We start from the raw sequence: 26,342 nt of genomic DNA, 5'->3' as shown, positions 1-26,342 counted from the left end.
GCCCCTCACCCCGCTCCCAGCAACCACTTCCTGGACTAAGGGTGGGCTCTGTGGGGGTCTAGCTGGACAAGCAGCTACCTCTAAGGGAGCTGGGCAGAAAGGACATCCAGCTGGAAGACCCCCTCCCCAAGGAATCTAGAAGCAAGGAACACAGACCCTGCAGGAGAGGAAGAGAGGGGCTGGAGCGAAGTCAAAGAAGGGAGAGGGTGCGGGAGAGGGAGGAAAAAAGGAAGAAGGAAGGGAGAAGAGAAGGGAGCGGGGAGGGAGAAGAGAAGGAGGAAAAAGAGAAGAGCGGGATGGGAGGGCTTGCTCTCACAGAAGCCAAAAAGGAATTTTTTTTTTAATAAGAAGACAAGAAAGATTCAGACCCTTTTCCAAACTGTGGGTATTCATTTGATCTTCCTGACTCCCCAAAGACCCCTCTGCAACCTTTTATCAAACTCCTATTCAATTTGAATGACACGAATGAATTTCTGCTCCATCAAAGATTTTGGTTTAAGATACAGGTACACGACCCAGTTATTCTCAGATGGGTGTGTGTCTTGGCTTTTCAATCCAAATGATAGGCAAGCTTCTTGAAATGTCAGAGTCTAAATTTCTTCCATCCTCGAAACGCACATCACAGTGCCCTGGACAGCCATAAACAGCATCGGACTAATCACTCAATCAACACTTTCTAACTCCGCTGTGCGCAGGCCCCATCCTGGGTGCTGGGAACAGAGTGATGGGTGGGCTCCTGCTGGCCTGGACGGCTGGAGCCACTGCCATCAGCAAGATGCCCGGAAACTCGCCACATGCCCAGCATTCAGCAGGACAGGAAGGGCAGAGATTCACTTCTCTAAGACCTGGGTTTCAGTGCTTGTGACTCTTGGAAAACTTACTCATCTTGTAATGACCCTCAGTTTTCTTACCTGAAAAGTGAGGACAAACTCACCTCCTTGGGTTACTCTAAAGAATCCAGTTCATGGAGGTAAGTAAGTACACAATGCTTATAAACTGCAGACAGTCAGTAAGTAGCAGTGGCTCTGATACTTTTACTAAAGAGAGACACAGAGACTTCCCTGGTGGTCCGGTGGCCCAGACTCCTCCCTCTCAGTGCAGGGGCCCGGGTTTGATCCCTGCTCAGGGAACTAGATCCCACGTGCTGCATCTCAGAAAAGATCTTGCCTGCCGCAACTGATGGTGGTGCATGCCGCAAGCAGGGCCTGGTGCAGCCAAGTAAATATTTTAAAACAAAAGAGACAAAGATACACAGAGGAGTGAAGGAAACATGTGGTGGAGAAGCAGGAGCTGTCAGGTTGGGCAGAGGGCATGGGGCGGGTCTTGAGGTATTCAGAGAAAAGACAGAATAAAGAATGAGCTCACAGCCAACACCCCTCACCTCCCTCCTCCTCCTCAGGAGCACATCAGTGCTGTCTGATAACCTGCCCACCCGCAGAGACAGCACCTGAGTCGACTCTTGTTGCGGGCCACGCGGGTGAGCGTGTAGCGGTTGATGGTGTAGAAGTAGTCGTGATACGGTACATCGTGCGTGAGGACCTCGGCGTCGATCACATAGCACTCGCTCTCCTGGCTCGCCTTGTACATGGTCTGCAGGGAAGAAAGGGTGGGGGGATGGGGCTGAAGAGGAGCAAGACGGGAGAAACCCCTCCTTCCCGACGACCTCCCCCAGCCCGCTCCTGACTTCTGAACTGGGACCCAGAACCGAGGGAAACGCAGCATCTAAGCACTGTTTCAGGCTGAACATCACTCCCGCCCAGATGTTCATCCTGACGTCTCTCTCCTGAATCCTTTACAGCAGAACAGAGGCCGTGCCCGCCCGACCTCAGCTCACCTGCGTCTCCCTGACGGTGGCAGTTTTGGGAGCTAGAGGGTTGGTAAGGGTGATGGTGTAAAGGATCACTCGGCTCTGGTTTCCATTCTCTTCCTTCTTCCACGGATGGAAGATGATATCTGAGGGGAGAGGGGAGCCAGGGGATGAGGGAAGGAAAAAGGCCTGCTGTCCCCACCTCTGAGTGGCCCCCTCCAGCGACCTTCTCTCGGCCTGGTTGCCGACTGGCACCCCCAAAGGAAGTCAAAGGGCCGGGGGAGGAGGCTGAGAGGAGGGGGCGTCCGAGCAGAAAGAGGCTCATTGTAGACTGGCCGAGGACCTACACAGGCTCCGGAATGCGGATTGTTCTGGACTAGGGCAGGAGGTCCTGCGGGCCACCTACGGGGGTGCTGGCAACACTGGAGCTACTGTGATGGGGGCCTGGGATCCTCGGGAAGAAGCCCTCTCCTCTGAGACGTGACCTCCCATTGCTCTCGGCACGCCCCTCCTCCTGGCAGAGGGCTGTGCTGATGCCCAAGGGCTCCTCCGCAGGCCTGGACGCTGAGCAGCCTTACTGGTCTCCGGGGAGCTGCAGGGCGGGAGCAAGGAGCATCCGGTGCAAGGCACTGACTCTGAGAGCCCTAGGTTTGAACCCCGGTTGGGCCCCTTCTCAGCTGCATGATCTTAGGCAGGTAACAGGGGTCTGAGATCCACCTCCCTCCCTGGTATCATGGGGACCATAATACCAGCACCCAGGGCAGACTGGAGGATTGAATGAGACAAGACAGGGTCATGAGCCTGCTGGGTGCAATGTGCCAACCAGGACATGGCAGCTGCTGCTCTTAGCTAGATGCTGAGCCCTGGGGGTTCCTGTTCACCGCTGAGCCTTTGGGGGCTGGTACTGAAGGTCCGGGTGCAGAGGACAAGTACAGCCACAGTGGCGTGGAGAGGAGCAGCTGGCAGGGCCCCAGGGAGCTCCAGAACCACGTGCAGCCAGAGAGGGAGTGCCCTGGGCCATCAGGTGGCTGGGAAAAGGAGGGTGTACATCAGGTGGCTGGGAAAAGACGGGTGCATCGGAGAGGAGGAGAGGAGAGCAGAGCAGACAGAGAGGGAAGGGGTGGGAGGCACCAGCCTGGGGAGGGGCACGGACCTGAGAAGCGCCGCTGCTCCATGAAGTCCCGCTGGAAGGGTGAGTCAGTGAACAGGAGGTCATAGAGCTTGTCCACGCTGAAGTTGAAGACTTCGTTCACGTACTGCCGGCCACTCAAGTCCTCGTAGAAGGCTTGGACCTCCCCTGCACAGAGAGGATGAGGAGGGTAGGCTGGGAAGATGAGGGACACCCCAGGGACACCCCCAGGGCACTTATGTCTCTGCGGTTAATATGGGAATGGCCGCCAAGGCTCAGAGGAGGCCTCGGCTGGGGCGGGGGAGCCCTGGCCTCCTCCGTTTGTGGCTTCGTGTCCGATGGCCCCATTCCTCGGCTGGCACGCACGCTGGATGCCAAGGGGACTAGTGCAACGGGACTGCAGTTCCATCCCATTCACTCATCCTTCACAAGAGCTCGTGGAGCCGCTACTCGCCCTTACACTTTCAGCCTTCCAAAGTAAAGTGGTCTTTTAGACCTAAGTTTAAATACAATCAATGACTACTCCCTGGGCCTGCCGGACGGAACCCAGAGGATCAGTTACCAACTGTCTGTAAGTTAAACCATGAATGACAGCAAATGCCATCGCAGCCCAGGGCACAGGTGTGTCCAGGGACGCTTATGAGTCTGTTTATATAAAAGCTTCTAGGCTGGACTACGGGGCGGAGATCTGTGATGTGTAAGGTCTGCTCTCCTTCCATAAAGCAGCCTCTACCCCCATGACTTCATAATTGTCATTTTCTACAAGAAGAAAGTTTCAGAGTACAGGTGTGTGCATGCTCAGTCGCTCAGTCATGTCCGACTCTGCAATCCCATGTATATACAAACTATAGCCAGCCAGGCTCCTCTGTCCATGGGACTTTCCAAGCAAGAATACTGGAGTGTGTTGCCATTTCGTTCTCCAGGGGATCTTCCTGACCAGGGATCAAACCCATGTATCCTGCATAGGCAGGCAGATTCTTTACTGCTGAGCCACGCAGGAAGTCCCTCAGAGCACAGGAGAGTTGCTCAAACCTCAGCACTCCTCCTGAGCCCTCAGCACCACACAGGCCCTGATTGAGGGACCCACAAGGTTAGAGTCTGATCTCAAGCAGGAAGCTGACATTTCTGGCATCCCTGTGACCCTGAGAAGGCCAGGGCATCCTGGAGGGTCCATGCCCACGACTGTGCAGGATCAGGACTGTGGAGCACAGTCGGGAGGGACACTCACTTCTCAGTTTACAAGAGCGGCACCCCAGTTATCACACAGCAACCACCCGTGCAGCCCTAGACGGCAGTGGCAAAGCAACCACAGGTGAGATACTGCTATAGGTGACTCACAGGAGAGACTGACCACAGACGGAGAAGTGGGCACTGCTGGCCCAGCCTCACAAGTCCAACCCCACCAGCAACTCACAGTGCTCGTCAACCACACTCATCAACACTGAGCATCTGGCCTCTCGCCCCGGAATGTAAGAGGCACCGTGTTCCTGGGCGAGGGTGAGAGGCCAACCTTCTGCAGGAGGGAAGTAAGAAGCCACCTACTTAGAAATGCCAGAGAAGCACCATCTCCACAGTCTATCTGACGGCAACAGACTAGGTCTGAAACCCTTATGCTGAGTCAAAGCAAGTGTCTATTAAAACCTAACTAATTTTCCAGGGGCTTCCCTGGTGGTTCAGGTGGTAAAGAATCTGCCTGCCAACGCAGGAGGTGCCGGTTTGATCCCTCGGTCTGGAAGATCCCCTGGAGGAGGAAATGGCAACCCACTCCAGTATTCTTGCCTGGGAAATCCCATGGACAGAGGAGTCTGGGGGGCTACAGTCCATGGGGTCGCAAAAGAGTCGGTCATGACTGAGTGACTAACTTTCTCCATTGAGAGTGTTTTTTTTCAAGGCTGCCACTAAATCCCACAGTCAGCTCCTATGGTTGATCAGCTCTTCCTGTCTGAATGCTTTCTACTCTTAGTCTCCAGGAAAACAAGCTCTCAGGTCACGGCTACTTCTTCTCCATCTCTTTGTTGGTCAGACACGACCATGAATTTCCAGGGGCAGAGAGCTGGTACTTTGCTGGTGGCATAAACACTGATGGGCAGAGCTGTAGGAAAGCCAGTACCAACATGCAATGACAAGACTAAATGGCAGGATAAAGCACTGCCCGCTGAGCAAAGACACACAACTATGAAACGACAAGGATCGTACACTGAGTACCCCAAAAAAGGGATATTTGCTAATAACAAGAGTATCTTTTTTAAAAAAGAGCTCTATTATCCACACACCCTTCTGCCGGGAAGTCACACTGACTTCTGTCTCCATTATGGGAACGTCTGTTAAGCCTTCAAAAACGTCTGGAGAGAGGAAGGGCCACTCTGCCCCCACTGTGGACACCCACCTTCGTCGTGGGTGTCTGAAGAGTCACTGAGCTCAGTGGGGATGTCCTCGTTGTCGTTGAAGTCCAGCGAAGGGGAGTTCACGGGTGCGATGATCTCAATCTTTTCCCCGATGATGTTGTCGATGGCGAGCTCCTTCTCCAGAGACCCGTCGCCCTCTAGCACCTCCTCCTCCAGGGGCAGGCCGTCAAACTGGGGTGGAGACAGAGCGGTCAGCCTGGTTTCCTCTCCAGGGGGAAGTCTAAGAGCTGGCCGAGGGGGCCTGCACGTTCAGAATGCTCGGGAACTGGGGTGTGGGGGCCAGGGTTCTCCCCAGTTCTGCTGTGGAAGACAGAACCCAGCAGGAGGCCCTGTCCTTCTCCTGACCCCAAGCCCCACATGTGGGCACAGCCGGATCCTTTAGTCCCGCCCTTCTCCTGGGTCCAGGCCTCTACCACGTGAGCCTGTCTCCACTATTGCCTGTTTCCTGCGAGGTTCAAAAGGCTTCTCAAGCAATATTTGACTCATTCTCCCTTTAGCCCTGTGAGGGAACAGGTACACCTCTTTATATTTTAAAGTTAACCTCAGGGACTTTCCTGGTGGGCCAGCAGTTAAGAATCTGCCTTCTAATGCAGAGAATGTGGGTTCAATCCCTGGTCAGGATACTAAGCTACCACATTCCTCCTCAGAGCACCTAAGCCCACAGGCTGAAACTAGAGAGCTCACATGCCACCACTACAGAGCCTGGATGCTGCAACAAAGACTCGTGCCAGTCAAAAAAAAAAAACAAACTCAGACACAATGACTTAAAAAAACAAGTTAACTTCAGAGACAGAAAATGGAGACCAGGCATCGAATGGATGTTTTCATTCTAAGGCCAAGTGGTCTGACTCCTAAACCACTACAACACAAGGCTCCCTTTTCTGGGAACCCTTTCTTCGACCTGCCAGCTCACACCCGGACACTTCCTTCATCCAGCTTCTCCCGCTCCATGACCAAGTCCCAGAGGACAGACTCCTTCTTCCACACTGTTACGTCTTTTGCAAAGCCAGCACAGCAGGTAGGTAGCAAGGAAGGTAGCCCTGAGTGTCCATACCAGGGGCTCCATCACGCTTTATGGAATGAATGAACAGAGAGCAGTGGTGCAGTCCTGTACTCATGTGAGACTTTGACTTCAGATCAAGGCAGTGAAAAGAAGACCTGGAATAGTTCTCCACCAGCGGGCTGATCACGGCAGGCCACCAAGGGCAAGCTCATACAATGGACTTGAATGATTCTCATCTGCTAAGCCAAACAAAATCTGGTACCCGCTGCACTGAGAACCCAGCTCTGGATTCTACACTCATTTGAATGTGGAGCCTCTCTGCATAAACTGATCATGGCATAACCAGCCTCCCCTCTACCCGCTCCCCAGGCTGGGAGACACCATCACTGGGCTGGGGTGGAAGCAAAGTGGGGTCCCTTTCCGTACCGAGACGGGGGCTTCACTGCTCCCGGTGGACGTCAGTGTGCTGTTGGTGATGGATTTCTTGGGCAGCTGTGGACTGGCATCTGGCTTGGTCTCTATGCTGCTTTTGGATGAGCTGTCGTTCACTTCATTCTCTTCTACGGGGATCTCCTCACAGTAGCTGAAAAGAAAGGCAACATGCACAGGTAGACAATAATGATTAAAAAAAAAAAAAGAAAGGCAACATGAACCTACGTTAACCTCGGTGGCCAAGACGGCCAGCTCACAAGAAACTCACACTCCTAAAACTATACGGGCTCGTCTGTTTCTTTGCTGTGTCCATGGCCTTCCTCCAGCCACTACTTGCCTGTGAACTGCCCTTCTAAAGCCTCCTTCCCACCTTACCCCTCCTTCCCGTGGTAAAATCTCTATCCTCAAATTCACCTTTTCCAGGCATTCTCTTAAATGTGACCATTATTTGTCTTAAAATTCCTTTTTTGCCCATTGGCACCCCATCCCACCCCAATCTGACCATTTAATGAAACATCTGTGCTCTGAGCATACATCTGATTTCCCATAGCGACTAGGACAGGACTCTGAACAAGTGCCCTTTGCTGGTGCTGCCCAGATTCTGGATCATAAATAGCAAACTTCTCTGCATCACACACTGAGGAAAAACCCTCCTTGAGATAAAGGCAGGCACCCTTCTGTGGACACCACAGGTATGCCATTGTAGCTTCTCCCAAGGGAGAGACCATCATCACCATTCTCATCGGCATCTAACCTCTACTCATTACCACATCTGGATGCGTTACAACCCTGCGTCAATCATGATATGCATTTTAGAGACAATCAAGTAGATACACAGTGAAGTGGTAATACTATTCAGTGTGAGAAGCGGTACCTGAGCGTAGGCCTATGCACTGCACATCTGATGCTCTTTCCTTGCGGTCTATTCTTCTATGCCTCTCACACAACCACGACACCTCTACCTCAAGCCTGCCTGCACCGCTTTAACCCATCAGTAGCACATGGTACAGCAATAGCCCCTTCTCTTCACAACATCCTCCCCTTGGCTTCCAGGACACGAAATTGCTAGCATCCTCCCACCTCAATGGATGTTCTTTTGTGTTTTCTTTTCCTGCCTCTTTCCCAGGCCCAGTCCCTGAGCTGCTGCTTATGTTAATTCAATCACCTGGTGATCTCAGCCACTAATAACCTCCGAGGTTATGGCCTGAGCCCAGACCTCCCCACACTCACACACATCAACACCCACGTGACATCTCCACGTGGCTAACAGTCATCCCAAACTCAACTTGCCTAACATCAAGCTCCCAATCTTCCTTCACAGCTGCTCTTCGTCTAGAATTGTCCATCTCAGTTCAGAACAACTCTATTCTTCCAGCTGGTGGATCCTTAAAGCCACTTGTGAGTCCTTTTTGACTCATCAGCAAATCCTCCAAAATACGTCTGGTTCTATCTTCCAAATATATTCAGAAACTAACTACTTACTGCTGTTTCTACAGCTACCCTCCTGGTCCAAACCACCATCACCTCTCATCTAAAGGATCTAAATTATTCACCAGCCTCTTAGCCGGTCTGCCCTGGTTCCCCTTCAGCCTATCTTCAACCCAGGAGACAGAGTGATGTTAAAATTTTAAGTCAGGTCTCATCAATTATCTATTTGAAGCCTTCCCTGGCTTCTCATCCTCCTCTGAAGAAATCATGCTGGCCCAGCAGCCCTCAGAGTCCAGCCTGACCTCCTGCTCCCTACCTGGCCTTGGCTGGCTGGCCCAGCCACCCACTTCCTCCATCTGGGAGGGGCCTCCCACAGCCCCGTCCCGGGTGCCCCCTCGCTTCCCTCAGGGCCTGACTTAGATGCCAGTCTCTGGCCATCCTCGCCCCTCTGGAAGGGCTCCCCGCAGGCGGCCTGCCCCCTGCCCCGCTCACCCCATCGTGTTGAAGTCGTCATCGGGGGGCACGTAGTCCTCGTCGTCACTGGTCAGGCCCAGCTCGTTCCCATAGCACTGGTGGACGAAGTGCCACAGCTCCTTGGGGCACAGGGGCTGCAGGGACGGCAGAGAGGCTTGAGCCTCCCTTCCTCGGGACTCCACTCTCCACAGAGGCAGAGTTTACCTGGACTCCCTCGAGGGATGAGAAGCCAAACTCTACCCTCCTCGGCTGGATGAGTGGAGAGCGACCGCTCCATGCAAACCCCACCCCTGCCCTGCCCTCTGCTCCAGATCTGTTTTTCCCCTAAGAACATGGCTTTTAGCAAAGCCAGGAACTTGACCTGTTTCCTCTATTCAGGTCTGCACAGCAGAACCGATGGGCCCTTGAACTGCCCGCCTCCTGCTCCTGTGAATGAGGCCCTGCATTAAGCAGCATAAACCAAGGCACTCTGGGGCCAAAATGATCACAGAGCTTTTGAGCTGGACTCAGAATGAGACAACTTTGAGCCAGTCTCCCTAACTCAGCAGGAATCTCCTGATGCTAACAGTGGCCTCACAGGCCCCAGTGGATCAGATCCAAGAAAGATGTGACACCAACAAGGTGGCCCATTCCTCAGCTGGGCAGTTCCTGTGCTTGGAAAGAAGCTGCCATTCTCACAGCTTCAGGGGCCTCAAAGGTCACTGCATCCAACTCTCTCTTCACTGCCTGAATACTTCCTTCTTTATCCTTAATCACAATCAGTTCGCCTACAGGTCTATGTATTAGTTCCATATACAGTTTTTCTTATTTCACTGGATGTCTACATATTCTTCCCAAAAGCACTGTTCTAAGAAAAGTTAGCTCTCACTGAGGTTCAGAGTTTCAGGCAAGAGGCAACAGAATGTCAAAGAATGAAGGTCAAAGGTGGAGACCATGGATGAGTCTTGGTTTGCTGGGAGGGAGAGATGCTGGGAGGGATACATATGTGAAAAAGAAAAGCGTTAAGAAAAACAGAAAGAGTAAAGAACGTTCCCACCAATAGATCTGATAAGGAATCGGAGCTTTCTGTTGACGTCACCCTTTTAAGGTATGGGCTTCCCTCGTAGCTCAGTCGGTAAAGAATCTGCCTGAAATGCAGGAGACCCAGGTTCAATTCTTGGGTTGGGAAGATCCCCTGGAGGAGGAAATGGCAACCAACTCCAGTATTCTTGCCTGGAGAACCCCATGGACAGAGAAGCCTGGAAGGCTATCGTCCATGGGGTCACAAGAGTCGGACACATCATAGTGACTAAACCACCACCGGTTTTAAGGTATAGTTTAAGAAGCAGGCAGCTGGCAGGACGCCATGAGCCAGGGTTCCAGGATCCAGTGGAGAAATGCCCAGAATAGCAGTTGGAGTTCTCTCTGAGCCAGCAAGGTCCAGGGTGTGTGTGTGTGTGGGGGGGTGTGGGTGTGGGGGTGTGTGTGTGTGTGTGTGTCGGGGGGCAGCTCTCTGTGTTCGCTCTCCTGGTCCCAGAAGAAGGCACTTGCTTCTCCTATACCTGGACCTCCTCCCTCCAGCTTCATGGACACCATCCACCGTGCCCGGGACATGCCTGCCTCCCTGTCGGACCACGCCCTCCCCTTCCTCACAGTTTGCCTTCTCCACGCAGCTTTCCCTGCCTGAGTCCACCGGGCTCAGCTCATCTGACCATAGCTGGGGCAAGCACAACTGGCAGACTCTGCTCATCAGGCGGAATTCTTGGTTATTTTGTGAGAGGTTTTGCAAACCATATGGATGATCCTCTGTCTTAGAAATGACAGTGCTGTCTTAGAAATGACAGTGGTTGTGAGCTGAAAATTCAAACCTGCCAGTGGAGACCCAAATGCATTATCATTTTACCACTATCCATGGCTGATAAAGGTTGATGACCAACTCAAGTTATCAGGATTTACACGAGGGCTACAGACTTTCAGGTTAGAAAAAGCTCTAAATAACACATCTGTTCAATTTCCTTTAGATGATGGTAAGTCTGGGCTAGAGTCAAGGTAGATACACACATTATACCTAACTATATACATGTCATATATATAATTGGAATTATTATATCATCATATAATTTCCCCCCCTAAGTTTCTTTCTCTGGCAAGGAGGCTGTTTCTTAACCCCTGCTCCCCTCGCCAACTTTGGCATCTGCATGGGAATTCTCTAATACCTTCAGCCAGGTCTCCTTCATCTACATTTCCCACAGAGTCCCCTTCACTCAGGTGGTCAACTGGTGGCTGTATTAACTTATTTTCCTACTTTCTGTATTTTTTAAAAAAGATTTATTTTATTGAAGTCTAGTTGACCCATAATATTGTGTTAATTTCTGCTGTTCAGCAAAGTGATTCACATATGCCTATATATCAATATGTTCTTTTTCATATTCTTTTCCAGTTTGGTTTATCAGAGGATATTGAATAGAGTTTCCTGTGCTATACAGTAGGACCTTGCTGTTGATCCATTCTATATATACATGATACTTTGCATCTGCTAATCACAAACTCCCAATCCTATTTTCTGTATTTTTCATGTTCTGACATCTAAGGCCTTGCTGACTGTGGGTGGCCTGTCCCTTGCAGGATTAGCTAATTTCTACGGATAAAAATCACCCCATGAGGAAGAACACCTTTTCTAGGCAAAGCCTCCAAGCCAAAGCCACACCCCCAAGGACCTCCCCCTTTATAGCTCTTACATTCCAGGCCAATTCTCTCTTGCACTAATTACCGTTGGACAGTCTCTCTGGAGAGAAGTCTCTCTATCCTGAAGCCTGATGAAACATTCAAACTAGCCAGTCCTAAACCTGCTTGGGCTTCCCTGGTGGCTCAGTGGTAAAGAATCCACCTGCCAATGCAGGAGATGCATGTTTGATCCCTGGATCAAGATGATCCCCTGGAAAGGGAAGTGGCAAACCACTCCAAGATTCTTGCCTGGGAATTCCATGGACAGAGGGGCCTGGTGGGCTACAGTCCATGGGGTTGCAAAAGAGTCAGACACAACTGGGCAACTAAGCAACAGAAACACTCATTCGTTCCTGTGAAATGAAGGCTCTTGTTCTGCTGTCCCTCCTCGCTCTCTCTGCCTCCTGACTAACCTGGAACTTCCTGTATGGTATGCTGGGCCTCTGCTCCAGGGATCTGTGAGTATAAAACCTTCTTCCTCATGACAGTTATTTCTGTTTCTGTGTGTTTTACCACACCTGATTGAAACAAACCCCAGTACATTTTAAAACAGCAGAACTGAGTGCCCTAAGTCAACAGGGCCTTGCTCCAGGCAGCCAGGAGGCTGTTCACTTAAGAGGACATGTTACTCCCAGCACCTGAGTCACCAGCAGTGGAGGACACGTTACCGCGAGCCTGGAGGAATTCCGGAACCAGGGGGAAGCAGGGGCTTCCTAAGAGTGGGCCAATGCTGCAGCAAGAGCCATCACCCCAGTGGCTCCCACCCAAGAGGCAGGGACATTCTAGTGGGTGTGCATCCTCAGGCTGAGGAAGGAGCGGGCAGGACTTACCTTTTCCAGGAGAGCATTCTGCCAGAGCCGGAACATCATCATGTACGTCCGATCCCGGGCCCCGAACGAAGTGAAAAAGTGCTGGATTGAAAGAGAGCGTGGCAAGAAATGTCTGTGAAGACTTACAAAATAATGGATGGAGACATGGGACTCCTTCCTTTAAAAAAGCTACCGAGGGATCTTCCTGGTGGTCCAGTGGTTAAGACTCCATGCTTCCAACACAGGGGGTGTGGGTTCGATTCCTGGTCGGGGAGCTAAGATCCCACATGCTGCGTGACATGGCCAAAAATTAAAAAAATATATATATATATTTAAAAAGCTACTAACCCATCCTCAAATACTGCACCCACGATGACAGCACAGGGCTCTGCAGTGAAAGGGGTCAGTTCGCTGAGTTACCCACTGTCGTCAAGTCCTTTGCCATGGCCCAGGCACCTGGGACCTCTGAGTCACCCACTGTCTCTAAGTCCTTCAATGTTCATCCAACTCTGCTCAGTGCTTCTCTTTCTGGTTTGAAGTTTTCACCTCCATAAAAAGCTTCCTTTGCCTCCATTCATAGATTGGTAAGTGGTGAGCTGGGAACCAGCCCAAAGGAAAGAGAAGGTAAACCCACTAATCACCCTTTGATTCATTAATTCAGCAAACACTTGAATATCAGTGTGTGCCCTCTTCTACATGTACATACACTGACGCATGTGCAAACACTTTTCTACATATTTTGAGCTCAGTAACAAAACAGAAAGAAACTGCTGCTCTTAAGAAGCCTACACATTTGTGGGGACCTTTTATAATATGCGGGAAGAATGCGACAGAAAACCAGATTTTACTGAAGACATTCTAGGTGCTTCACAAATACTACTTCATTTAAACCACACTAAAACCTTGGAAAATAAACACGACTGCTAATATCCAATAAAGAGAAATAGGGTGGTGATGGTAGGTGACCCCTGTAATTACAAAGCTGCTTCATGCTAGAAGCAGAACTCGAAGCAGAGACTATTGGACTTTGAAGTCTCAGGGCTCTTGATCCTGAAGTGCCTGAAGTCAAAGGGTGTTATAGACCTGTGTTCAGTCCATCTCTAGCCCTGAAAGTATCAGTCTTCAGGGCCTGGGTTAAAGGTCAAAGATCACAGTGCTTTCTCCACTGTAGATTTTATCTACCACATCTTCCCCATGGCAACAATGTAGACAATCCGTTTCCTATCAGACTCCTCACTCCTTTTGATGAGCTGTCCTGATACATAATGACACAACTTCCGTTGTTTAGAGCTTTACAATTTAGTGTTTTCAAATGTGGGAGGTCATTCCAAGATTCTGACAAATAGGCATCGCTGGCTCCATTTCACACATAAGAAAACTGAGGCTCAGGCTACTCCCGTAGCCACGGGACTCTATTTCAGGTGTTCTGGCTCTAAGTTCAATGTCCCAGCACTCCACTCTCATGTCTGCTAGACTCTAAGCACCTGCCCACCACAGAGGTGGTTCCCACAATCCACTTCACTCTACCACCTCTCACCCCAACCCTACTGGTCTCCCCATTAATGCGACTGAAGGGCAGGAATCCAGGAGTAGAGGGACTGGGGTTTGGGGGAGTAGTAAGTCCAAGATCAGACTCTACTTACCTTTTCTGAGTCAGTGCAAACTTGGATGGCATTGGGGATGAGGCGAGCTGTCTTTTCTTTAGTCATGGAGCAGATGTCTTTCAAACGCACAGTTAGCTGGCATCCACACAGAAACAGAGAAAGGAAAACAAGCAAGAGGCAGCATTAATAGAGTCAGGTGAAGAGTGTTCTCCAGGCACCAGTTCACACAGAGGAAGTCAGATCACAGGCTATATGCTTCTCAACCGCGAAGGAACCTCCTCAGAGATCACTTGGTTGAGTCCCTTATTTCAGAGGCTGTAGAGCAACCCTCATTGGGAGCTCAAGGGTCTCTTGATTCTTGGTCCAAGGAGCTTGCTTTCTCATTTCTACACAGCCTGATAAACATGCATGGATCCCATCAGAATCTGCCACTTACAGAAACACAGAACCCTGGCACCAGATGAGACCTTACAGTCACTTATCTATCATTTCTCACTTTATTTTGTAAGACTAGGAAATAGGCAAATGAAGAATAAAGGACTAGCTTCAAATTGCATGGCTAATTGGTTGCAGAACCCAGAAAGTACAAGCCAGTTCTGCTGAGTTGCAAGGTCAAGTTTCCTCTGACTCTTACGACTCTGCTTCTGTGGTGGTGGTTTAGTCACTTAGTCATGCCTAGCTATTGGGACCCCATGGACTGTATAGCCTGCCAGGCTCCTCCATCCATGGGATTTCCCAGGCAAGAATACTGGAGTGGGTTGTCATTTCCTTCTCTTGGGAATCTTTCCTATCCAGGGATCAAACCTGCATCTCTTGCACTGCAGGCGTATTCTTTACCACTGAGCCACCAGGGAAGCCTAAATATTTACCTGCATTTCCCCCAAATCAAATGGTCTCCACACTCTCCTCCACATCCAAGAAGGAGGGAAGAGGGGAAGGCATGGTAGAGAGACCTATCCTTCAAGACTCATGCTTTTGTGAATTATAAAAAGGCTTGGGTAGAGCATGAAGTCAACCAAAGAACAAAAGTGGAGGCCACTTCCTCAGCCACAGCCCAGGGGACAGCCTCGGGGAGCAAGTCTCAGGTTTTTTTTTTTTTTTTTTTCTTAATTTAGTTTTTGGCCGTGCAGCTAGTAGGAGCTTAGTTCCCTGACCAGGGATTGAACCCATGCACCCCAGCAATGGAAGCTTGGGAGTTTTAACCACTGGACAACCAGGGAAGCCCCAGTCTTTACCAGAGTTTCCCAGCGGAAGATGTTGCTGTAGAAGCAGATCCAGTTTTCGGAGAGGTAGAGTCGGCCCTGAAGAAGAATGTCTCTTTGGAGTGCACAGGAGTAATCTGTAGCAGAATATGGGAGATGGAGCTCAGGGACAGGGAGGCTTCTCAGTAAACCGCTACAATTAAGCAAGACACCGCCTCCCCCCGGCCCCCCGCCCGCAGCCCCAGGGAGCCCAACTGCCCACCACAGACTAGGTGTGAGAGATACCAGCCTAGCGGCCCAGGGAGTCCCTAGCAGCTTCTGATTGGGAACATGAAGGGTGTGAAACAGGCTACTGCCTGGAGGCAGAGGCAAGGATGAGACAGCAGAGGAAGCAAGAACATTAGAGGCAGAAAGGCCAACATAATTCAGCTAACGCCACTCCCCCTCCATAATTTCCCCAGTCCCTCGCTGGGCCATCTGCAGACACAAGAGTAGCAACGACTCCTCCCAGGCGGGGCTCTCTGGAGACCATCACACACGGGGCTCAGCCCTGAGCCCCCATCACTGGGTCAGCACTCTGGATGTCTCCTCTCCCAGTTCCCAGACAGACACTCTCACTTGGGGACCCTCTAGTCAGAGAAGCAGCCTTCCTTCCTGCCCCCACACACAGGTCACCCCGCTCACCAACAATGAGGCGCTCCGTGTCTGGAAGTTGCTTAAAGAGCTTTCTGAAGTCTTCATTTCTCTGCTTGTATGTGGGGCTTAACACCTGAGTGACAATGGCCAAGGTTAGCGGATGCTGCTAGGTTCATGGGCGGGGGAGGAAGGTGCAGGAGGAGAGCCTGCTTGCATATTTAAAGGCAAAGTTGAGGTTCCAGTTAAGGCAGAGACCCCAGGAGGCCAGGCTAGGCAAAGGGGGCTCAGTGTGGAAAAACATGGTGGAGAGAATTTGAAGCTGCCAAGGGCTTCGTACCCAGTGTTACCCAGCGTCTATCAGTGAGAAAACGTCAACCCTACTAAGCAGGGCTCACATAACCACATCCCAAGTGGAGAAAGGAAGAGGGGACCACACTGGGCTTCTGCTGTCCTGCCTTCTGCCAGCAGGAAGCACCAACTGACAGTGAAGTAGGGGCCCAAGGGGACCCCCTACCCCCACAGCAGGACCCAGGATATACGATGGTGCCTAGTACAGCTCTCAGAAGCTGCCATCGTGAATAATATAGTAAGCACTTGGCTGGGTCTGAAATTTACGACGGGAAAAAAAAAATCCTAAAACGTAAGACCAGTACAATGTTATGTCAATTATATCACAATAAAACTGGTGCGGGGAGGGGCAGAACTGCCCTGGGTTTTTAAAAACCCATAAAACTAGGACTGAAAAAAGCACACAAGTAGAGAATTAAAAGCCTAACTGGCAACTTGAGGTACTCAAACTTCATTCGCTCACCACCGCGTACAAGACTATCCAATCCAACTCTTTTACATTACCACCAAGGAAACCAAGCTCAGAGAGCGGTCCCTGCCCAAGGTCCCCTGGCCAGTCAGGGGCAAATCTCTGGATCCCTGGTTCCCAGCTCACCTCCTGCCACCACCTGAGCTGCCAGACGTCCCTGCATCCACCCACCTTTTTGGTGCCTCAATGCAAACTCCTAATGATAGCGAATCATTCCGGGAAATCCCATAAACCAGTTGATCAGACAGGAATTCTGCTCTTTCTAAGCTTACAATCGTGTGCCCGTAGATGAAAGGACCCAAGGATAAGTGCACAACCCGGGAAGGGCCAGGTATCATGATACAGACCATCTGAACTCCACTCGGGTGACCTGCTGACCGACTTACGTCAGGAGCACACCCAGGTAGGCAGACTGTCCTGGTGTTGCTGACTGACGGGTCTTGGCCATTTACGCTTTTTCGCCCACTTTCCTGAGAATCCACTAGCTGTGGCAACAATGGAGTGAGCTTCACACTGTTAGCTTTTTGGCTTTTTTGCAGAACCAACAGCCTGCAAGACAGGGACTGCTGCAGCCTGGCCACCCTGACAGCAGGTTCTGACTCCCTCAGCTCAGTTGACTACCTGTGCCAGAGAGAAGAGGATTTTAGGAAGCTGGAGGAGAGAAAACAGCACGACTTCAGTTTGGGAAGGTTTTCCATGTAAGAGAGAAGACAGCACTTTCAACTACTTTGCCCAGAGTTAATTTGAAATTTAAACTTGTTTTGGCTCATTTATAAAATGAGTTGTATTTCCAAGGGGATCCTCTGTTACCTTCCCCAAAGCAATAACATGCTGTAGAATCCCAAACTTCAAGAATCAGGATCACTCACTGGGAGGAAAAATCTGGAAGCCAGCCCACCCCGTGACTTCGATAGCTAGAAAAGACCTCAGAAGACAACACTCCTCTGACCTACATGTTAGTTTCAAAACGACACAGATATCCAACCTCAATGTGAGGCTCCCTGGCCTCACAGAACAAGAGTCCACACGTTGAAAACCCTTGCCTGACCACCTGACTGTCTATAAGTTCCTGACCGACCTCGTAGAGCTAACATGGAGTGAGAAATAACCACGCTCCAAGCACTGTCAAAAGCCTTTCACATCCTTTCACCTGACTACAGGGTCATCTTTATTATCCCATTTTAGACTCGAGGAAACTGAGGCACAGAGTTTAAGCAATTTGCCCGAGGCACATGGTTACAAATGAGAGTGTAACCATGGTACTAGCACAGTGTGGTCCACAGCTCCTGGTCTGAGCTGTCACTCTGCACAGCCTTGGGGTTCCTGAGCCAAGAAGGGAACCACCGGGATGCCCCAGCCGAGCACAACCTCTTGGTGATGAGATACTAACTTATGTGGGGGTCCCCGCTAGCCTTCCATGCCTGCAAGTGGATCTTTTTTTGGGGGGGTATGGTTTCAGTTTTGCAAGTTCCAGAAATTTTATGTACAATAACGTGAACCTACTTAACACTACTGCAACATACATTTAGAAATACCTAAGATGGTAAACTTTATGTTACATGTATTTTAACACAATTTATTTGTGGGTTTTTTTTTTTTTTTTTTTTTTGCTACACTGTGCAGCTTGCAGGATCTTAGTTTCCTGACCAGGGAATGAACCCGGATCCCTGGCAATGAAAGACCCATGTCTAACCACTGGACTGCCAGGGAACTCCCACAATTAAAAAAACAAAAACTATTAGTCGAGTCAGTCTTTATATTTTACAAAGTTCCAATATCAGCCTGAGGACCAGCCTACCAGATGGCCCCAAATCCCCCCTCAGTTGAACCTGGACGTCAGACACGCGAGTACCCCCAGCCTGGAAGTCCTCCCGTTGCTAATGCTCTCTCCAGGGAGCTTTGTCACCCCCTGCTCCTCTCACATCCAGTGAGGACTCAGATATCAGCAGAGATGCAGGTGCAGGGAGTCGGGCCCTAACCTCCAAACCAGAGGCAAACTGAGGGAGACCCCCTCTCTCCTCCTCTCCTCAAACACAGTCCTGGCTGTCAGGAGGGGAGGGCCCATCCAGCCCTGGTCTTGGAGGTCTGCCAGTGCTGCGAGGGCTTCCTGGGGTGTAGGAACCCCTTAACCCAGGCCTGCAAATCAGTGGCCTGATCTGAGCAGGCTGCCAGCATGGAAGGCAGGCCAGCTAGCCTCCCAGGGTCTAAAGTACAGAGATATTAGTCGGCTGCCACCAGCTACCTTAGTGACGTGGGAGGCGATGACCCATTCTCCCTGGCGTCCTCGCGCTCTTAAAGCCATCTCCTCCCACGGAAAGAGAAGCAAGGCTCATGCATTTTCATTTTAAATAGCCAAAGAATTTTGGTCCAAGGATTGTCAAACCCGGGGCCCCTAGAGCACAGAGAAGCGAGGACATGCACTCACGGCGGGGATCTCCTCAGACCCGGGCCGGCAGCAGAATTCCGCACCGGCAGGTCCCTCCGTCAGCTTCTTCAGGTGCTGCTGCAAAGGCTGGCTGTCCTGCTCCAGCAGGAGGCTCCAGAGGACCCCCGATTCCGTCAGAGACTCCATCGCTCCCACAGGCTACCTCCCCACGAAACGCTGATCCTCGAGCTCAGATCTCTCACCGTGCTCCCAGGATGCAGTCAGTCAGTCTCGCCCGGGCTGGACGTGAATGGGTGGCTTCGGGCTCCTCGGCAGAGGGTCTGTGCAACCCTTGATACCTCCTTGGCTTCCCTTGAGCTTGGTTCCCAGCGCCAAGCTTCACAACTGGGCGGGTGTGGTCAGCATGGTTCTCAGGACAGGCTGGCTGGCCAGCCTCCTGTGGCCGGGCTGTTTCATCCCACTTGGCTCCCAGTGCAGGTCTCTGGGCTAAGGGTGACCCAGAGGGGACGTGATGAAGCCCTTCTCCAGGTTGGTGTGGACAGCTGCTCTGAGCAGCCGGCAGTGGCCAGGATGCAGACGACGGGGCAGGTGCACAGGGCCGCCACAGGTCCGCCCTGCTGCGGCTCACTCACAGCCCAGTGGCTTGTGGTGGGTCTCAAACTCCCAGGAGGACGGACACCCAACTCCCCAGTGCCGTCTGGCCGGTCCCACAAGGCAGCCCGTTCAACGTGCAATCGCTCCTCTGGGCGGGCGCTGGTGGCTATGACTCATGGTCCTCACCCAGGCAGCACAGCCACGGCTGGCCAAGGCACCAGGGCCTGCTCCCACCCCCACCCGTACACACCCCCCTTTTCCTCCCAGGCCGAGCTCTCCTCGGCTGACCAGCAAACAACTTCTTTGTTAGAGTCATCCGTGGCAGGAGGGGGGCGGGGTGGCTGGGCGGGTGAGCGGGCAGGGCCAGAGCCCTACACATGCCTCAAGTTACAGGACCTGGGTGATGGTACCGGCCAATGTCCTGCAGTAACCCCCGGCCGAGCCTGGCCTCCCCAGCAGATGTTTCCTGCAATGGAAAGTAGCTGGCCAAGGCTCCGAGTGGGGGAAGGGCGGGGAGGAGGTGCCAGGGGCACTGCTGTTATGCTAAAATCTAAAATTGAAGACGCAAAACAGCCAGGGACTTCTTGGAGACACACTGGCCCCTCACTGATCCATCCATCCACCGACCTCCCCAGAGCAGCAGCAGGAGCCTGGAAGTTGAACTCATCCCATTTCAGAGGTGCAGGTGGGGAGAAGTTGAGGTCAGCAGTTTCCAGGTCCGTCTGAGGCATCTCCTTCCTTCCCGGGGACGCTGTCCTGTCTCCAGTACTAGCAGGATGGGGATCAAGGCCAGGATGAGGATTCCCAGACAGCCGCTCAGACCTTGGCGGCCAAGGAACCGTGCTCTGAGCAGAGAGACTGGGCCGGGTCAAAAGCAGCAGGGAAGCTGAGATCTCTGGTGAGGACGGGAGCCAGGCAGATGGAAACAAGGAGGCCTCCAGAAAGAGAAGCTGGGGGCAGAGGTCTGACAGCACTGGGGCCGGGAAGGTTGGATTCCCAGGAAACGTCAGAACTTTGAGACAAACAGGGCACCTTCCTCGCCCTCCCCAGCTACGTCCAGCCCAGGAGGCTCTCCAGGCTGCACATGATGGAGAACGTTGCCTTCGTCCTGTTTGACTCAGACGTGACTGTACTTAAAAATGATCTAACAAATGTATGCAAGATACAGATTCTTGCTTCTAGATCCCGAACTTCTGATTCAGAGGAACCTGGCGTCTCCCAGTTATATGGTGCTGGAGGAAGCAGAGGGAGATTCTGAGTCCTTTCCAGGACTTGTGTTCCTGTCTCTCTCTGTGCACACCCCGGATGCAGCCACCACCTCCACCCATCATATCACACAGGGCGATTGTTCCATCAGACTACCACTGTCTCCAGGAACACGCTACGCCTCAAACGATCTCCTCCAGCACTCAGCATGGTGAATTTCAAGCATCAGCTGCTCAAAACCTATTTACCAAATGAACGCATTCCTTATACACCTCTGACACTGTTCCTGTTGACATGGCATCTCGTGTGCACACATCCATACACGTCCTCACTCCTATTAGGCATGGCACCCCAGCGCCTAGTCCATGCCAACACTCTCCAAGCCACATATCCTAGCTTCTCTCCACAGTATCATCAGCAGTGAGACAGGAGAACCCAGCAATTCCATTTTACAGGGTGATGGGAATGCCCCTCTCCTGGGCCCCCCCAGATCCAATGATCTAGGCAGTAAGCAGGACCCATGAGGGCTGAATCCTGGAAACGCTTGAGTATCTCTGGAGCCAGATGAGGGGATGACTGGGCTCCAGCGGGGTGACTCAGGGACAGGACACACCCAGAAAGATAAGCCCTGGGACCCTTTGTCTCCTACACCCCCTCAAAATTGCCGCCGGGCAGGGCACTGCCAGCTTCCAGCCTGAGAAGAGGGAACTGACCTGGGCTAAATATTAACTCCACGGCAAACACTGGGAGCTGGGACCAAGTGGTACCTGCTCCCTGGGTAGAGCAGCAGGAGGGAGAGGGTGGAGCAGCCCAGGAGAAAAACAGATGGATTTTGGTAGAATGTTGGCCTCGCCTAGGAAGAAAGCCAATTAAGACCCTCAGAAGAAACGCTGGACTTTCAACCAAATCCAGGTAGGGAGGAGCCGGATGTGGACTAAGGGGAGATGGGGGAGGTGACTGAGCAAAGGAAGGAGACGGGGAGGGCGAAAGGTGTGACAGAGAGACATGAAGGAGCAGGACTGGGAAGAGTCTCAGTTGGAGACAGGTCACTCCGCAGAGTCAAGACGGCTACTGGGGATGCAGGGGTCAGTATGTGGAGGAAGTGGAGTCCATCTTCCCCAGAAAAAAATACCAGGTTGCCAAGGTGTCGCTGGGGATGCCTTCAGCACTCACTCCCACTTTTCTCACCGACGACCTAATCTGAGTTTCATTCCTACAAAGCTCTGTCCTCTTGCTCAGTCATATGTCTGTCAGACATGCCCGGTCACTCCGCAGGACTGGCGCCATCCCTCTTCCCCCCGGACAGCCAGCATCGCCCCCACCTGGACCAGCAGGCAACTTGGGCCCCAAAGCCTCAGGGCAGCCACCAGGGTCTGGGCTCCTTCCCTGGGTTGCCTGGAGACAACTGATCCCAGGAAAGAGGCAAGGCACCTCTGTCTACCTGGAGCACCAGGAAGACACTTCTGTGACTTGGCTTCCTCCCAGGTTTGAGTCTGCTGCATCCAGCAGGGCCATCTTTGGGGGCACATTATTCCCCCTCCTGCCCCTTGGCTCCCTGTTTCAGCTTATCCCTCCGTGAACTTATCCCCCAAACTAGGCGCCTTGACTAATAAAACTGTGGTGGTCAACGGTGGGTCTGGCGGGGTGGGGAACAGACGAGGGGGACTCAGGGGCAGTAGATGTGATCAGCCCTGGGAGGGTCTCAGGGCAGCTGCCGACAGCCCCCTCTTCAAGCCCCATTCTTTTGGGCCATGCTGCACAGCATGTGGGATCTTAGTTCCCTAACCAGGTATCGAACCCATATGCCCTGCATTGGGAAGTGCAGAGCCCTAATCACTGGACAGCCAGGGAAGTCCCTCAAACCCCACTCTTGATCTGAAGAGCCCTTGCTGGAGACCAGAGGCTCTTGTCTCAGCATTTCCATGTCTCCCTGGGGTCCAAACACCTCCTTCCATGGGACCCACTCTTTATAAATGCCAAGGTGGTTTGTCACAATGGTGACAGTTCCTCCCCAGATAAACAGAAGAAGAAAATGCAGAAGAGAGGCAGGTAGAGGGGGAGGCTGGGGCAGAGGGCAGGGATGCGTTGGGTTGGCTTCCTCTCTTATCAGACCCAGGCCATGCCAACGGGCTGGAGACATTCTTGCAGCAGTCAGCAAGTCTGCGCTGACCCTCCCTGTCCTGGATCCGGCCAGGCACTTCTAACTGTCCCCAGGGCCGAGGACGACAAGGCCTTTGCTCATCCAAAGGACTTTCAGAGCCAACGATGGCGCCTCGGGCAGCAGAGCAGCCGGAGAGTCACCACCGGTGTCAGGAGAGGGGCCAGGGAGGGCTGAGGACAGAGCTGAGGAGGAGACACCCACCTCCTTCCTGAAGGTCCGAGTCTAGCCGCCTCGGGGCAACGCAGAGGTGGCACAGGAGGACCAAGCAGATGCAGCAAAAAGAGAACCGGGTCAGAGCAACAGAGGCCCAGCAAGCACCTCTCAAGAAACCAGGAATGGAGCACTGGCGGGCAGTGCTGGGGAGAGGGTGTTGAAGGGAAGCTTCCTGGTGGAGCCTCGGCACGCAGGCACTGACACAGCACAGTGCTCTGTGGGGGACAGGGCCTGGCATGCCCGTGTGCATGGGCTCAGGAGGCTGAGCTCGGGCTCCAGTAGGGGAAGCCCCAGGACCTGGCTTCCTGATCGAGCCAGACCATTCGGCCTGGAAGCACAGCCACGCTCAGGCCGTGCCCGTGGATAAGCACGCTGGTACATCTGAGTGGGCTTCCCAGGTGGCTCAGTGGTGAAGAATCTGTCTGCCCAGCTCTGCCATCTCTCACTCATCTGCCAGCAGAACCCCCTGACCCCACAGGGCAGCTGGCCCACCTCCATCATCCAGCCCAGCGGCAGCACCTATTTCTAGCCTGTCACTCTGCTGAGGGCTCAGACACCAGGTCTTCTGAGCAGGGCTGAGGGAGAGATTAGAGGTAAAAGGGTGGGAGGGAGGAAAATCCATTAGAATCAGAGAGAAAGAGACAGCCAGTTGGGATAATCAAGCCAGAAAGGAGCGGCAAGCAGAGGTGGAGAGACAAAAATGGGGGAGTCAGCCAGGAAAGGGGAGGGAAGGACTCTAGGGAAGGCAACATGAGAAAGAACGGAAAAGCCTGCTGGAAAGAAAAGAGAGGAGCAGGGGAGAGGGAGCGCAACAGGGACGAGGCCCTGTGTGTCCAAATCCGGTCGTTTTAACAGACTCATGGGTCTGCAGCCACGTGTTTCCTGGTCCTCTGTGAGGCACTAATTTTACAATAGCCCCTCACCCCCACCCCGGGTGGTGGAAGATTCTGTGAGGGAAAGGATGCTGGAGGTCCCACCACTCCCAGGAAAGCATTCTCCAGCCTCACCTCCTCCCACAGACAGCAAGCTCCTCTCTCCCCTGGGATGTCAGCCCTAAGCCACGGGGCGGCTGTGAGCCCAGGCGAAGACCACAGTTGGCCCAGGGGGCTGAGGGGCTGCAGCCCCAGGCAGGCTTCTCCTCCAGGCGGGCCATCTCAGCCCTCAACTCCCCTCCCACCCGCGCAGCCCGCCAACCTCCTCGTCTGTGCCGTTGTGATGTCAAGGAGGGGATCCAACAGTCCTATCTCAGGGCCAGTCCCCTGAGCAGCAGCGGGTCGGAAGCTATAGGGCTGACTGCTGGCTGCTTGATTCTGGGGGAACTGCTGAACCGTGTGGGAAAATACTCCCCCGCCTCCACACCCCCACACACAGTGACTCTGACCGGAGCGTCTACATGAAACCCAAGCCTCTCCCCCCCTCCCCTGCACCAAAGCATCCTCCAAGTCTGTCTCTCAGCCGTCCGCTCCCACACCGTCCCCAGGTCCACCATGCAACTGGCCCTGGTATCAGGGGAGTGGGGAAGATGCATCCACAGGACCAGGGAAGCTCGGGGAAGAGCAGGCTCCGGGATGGAAGACAGTGGCTGGAGACCAGTTGGTGGCTGTGAACTGCCCGTCCATCCATACGGCAGGAGGGTGGAGTAGGACGGGGCAGGAGGCTGAGACTTCAGCCTGTGGCTCTTCAGGGGCGAGTTAGAGACCCAGAGGGTGTGGCCTCTGCAGGGGCTGCTTGCTCCATAATTGGCCTCCCAGTAGGAGCTCCTGGCTGGAGCGCCCCCAGGGACGGGGGATGTGTTCTGGGTGGAGCATGCCAGGGTTGATTGAGGAGACCCTGGGGCAGAAGTCACATTCTGTTTACATAAGCCAGCCTCTGCTAAACGAAAAGGTTTCTGGCTGCTTGTTTTTTCCTCCAAATGTCTTGGTAAAAGGAGGAAAACTTGGCCTTAAGATCAGGCCCCAGGATGGTGGTCCCTGTCCCAAGTTCTGTCTGCGCTCTGGGGGGGCCTCCCCAGCCTGGTCTCCTCCATCAGGGCCGGAGAGTGTCCAGGATCCGGGGGTTCGGGTGGGGGTTCGGGGAGACAGTCCATCCCTGCGTGGTCTCCGGGAATTGCACACCCTCCCTCACCAGCAGTCCTGCCTTGCTACAGAAGGTAACTGTGGTCTGGTTTTTGAGGGAGGGGTCTGGTCAGGGGCAAAGCCCACTGTTCTAGGCTCCAAGCCCACAGGGAGACCACAGTGCGCCCCCACGACTCCATCCCCTAAGCACAGGCATCCCCACCCACGCGCCCAACAAGAAGAGAAAAGGGATACTTACATTATACCAGCTCTGGCTTTTCTGAAAGAACAAAGTAAAAGAGAAACAAAGTTAGTGGGGGGAGAGGTGGCAGGAGCGGCCAGAGTGCTCCTGGCTCCAGGGGGAAGCTACACAGACAGCGGAGGGCGGGCGGGGAGGAGGAATCCCCAGGCAGCTCAAGGCCCCCCGTGTTGTTGCTCGTGGCAGGGGGCAGGGTCCTCCTTTCTCAAGACAGCTCCCGAAAGGAGGCCCGGGGAGCAGTCCATGCTGGAAGCCCCCGTGGCTGGGGTGGCAGGCAGCGCAGCACCAGCGAGAGCTTGACTGGGAGGGAGTCGACCCCATCACAAGGCTCCTCTGATGGGGGTGGGGTGGGGGGGAGAGATGCGCTGCAGGCATCCGAGACCAAGTCCCCAATGGTCCCTGATCAGAAGCAAAGTACCCATGGAGACTAACACAGCCGTCTGCTGCATGTCAGCCCCTTGGAAAGGCTGGGTGGAACCTCTGGGGTCGGGGATCCAAGGGATCGCTAGAAACTTCCTTCCAACTGGGCAAATTCCTCCTTCCACCCAACTGGCTGATCCGCAAAGAGATAGTGGCCAAGAAGTGGTTGGGGCTCTGCCTTGGGAGGACAGGTGGAGCACGTAATTGCTAAAGGTCCTTCCTGACTTCGTGAGGCTCTAAGTCAATACCAACACAGCGGGTCCGACCCAACTCCACCCTGCAGGTGCCCTCCATTCCCAGCCCTGCTAGAAAGGCTGCTCATTTTCACAGGAATGGGAAGTTTCTTAGGGAAAGAGGAGGGATGAGTAAGATTGTGCTTGGTCCATCTTCCATCTCACAGGCCAGGAGTCCCTCGTACACAGCCCACTTGAAGACAGACAGACAGGCAGACAGAGATAAACAAACACACACCTGTCTAGACCCCTGCCTCGAGGGGCTGTCCGACAGGTTCAGCTTGGGTAGACTGGAGTATTTTCAGTTTTAGAAACTTTGCCAAGGGTGTGGTTCTGGAGGAGAATGGCTGGGTGCAAGGAAGCTTTG

The 26,342-nt window shown here is 53.0% G+C and overlaps 1 protein-coding gene across 8 annotated transcripts in view; it reads right to left on the bottom strand.

Annotated features, from left to right (window-relative positions):
* GRAMD1B (GRAM domain containing 1B) overlaps nt 1-26,342 on the bottom strand; it is a 186,566-nt gene that overhangs the window by 16,876 nt on the left and 143,348 nt on the right. For 7 of the 8 annotated variants that reach the window (XM_024975268.2, XM_010812450.4, NM_001191419.3 and 4 more), the window contains 11 exons: nt 25,323-25,343; nt 15,681-15,765; nt 15,030-15,133; nt 13,834-13,929; nt 12,212-12,292; nt 8,697-8,812; nt 6,771-6,927; nt 5,323-5,512; nt 2,961-3,104; nt 1,835-1,953; nt 1,448-1,590 (listed from right to left, as the gene is read on the bottom strand). In XM_024975268.2, coding sequence (XP_024831036.1) covers nt 1,448-1,590; nt 1,835-1,953; nt 2,961-3,104; nt 5,323-5,512; nt 6,771-6,927; nt 8,697-8,812; nt 12,212-12,292; nt 13,834-13,929; nt 15,030-15,133; nt 15,681-15,765; nt 25,323-25,343 — 1,256 coding nt within the window. The other variant, XM_024975271.2, reaches the window with a different exon arrangement.

Source organism: Bos taurus, chromosome 15 (assembly GCF_002263795.3).
Source record: "Bos taurus isolate L1 Dominette 01449 registration number 42190680 breed Hereford chromosome 15, ARS-UCD2.0, whole genome shotgun sequence".
NCBI classification, from domain to species: Eukaryota; Metazoa; Chordata; class Mammalia; order Artiodactyla; family Bovidae; genus Bos; species Bos taurus.
Note: the sequence above shows the minus strand (reverse complement) of the source record. Positions and strands in the feature narration are given on the sequence as shown.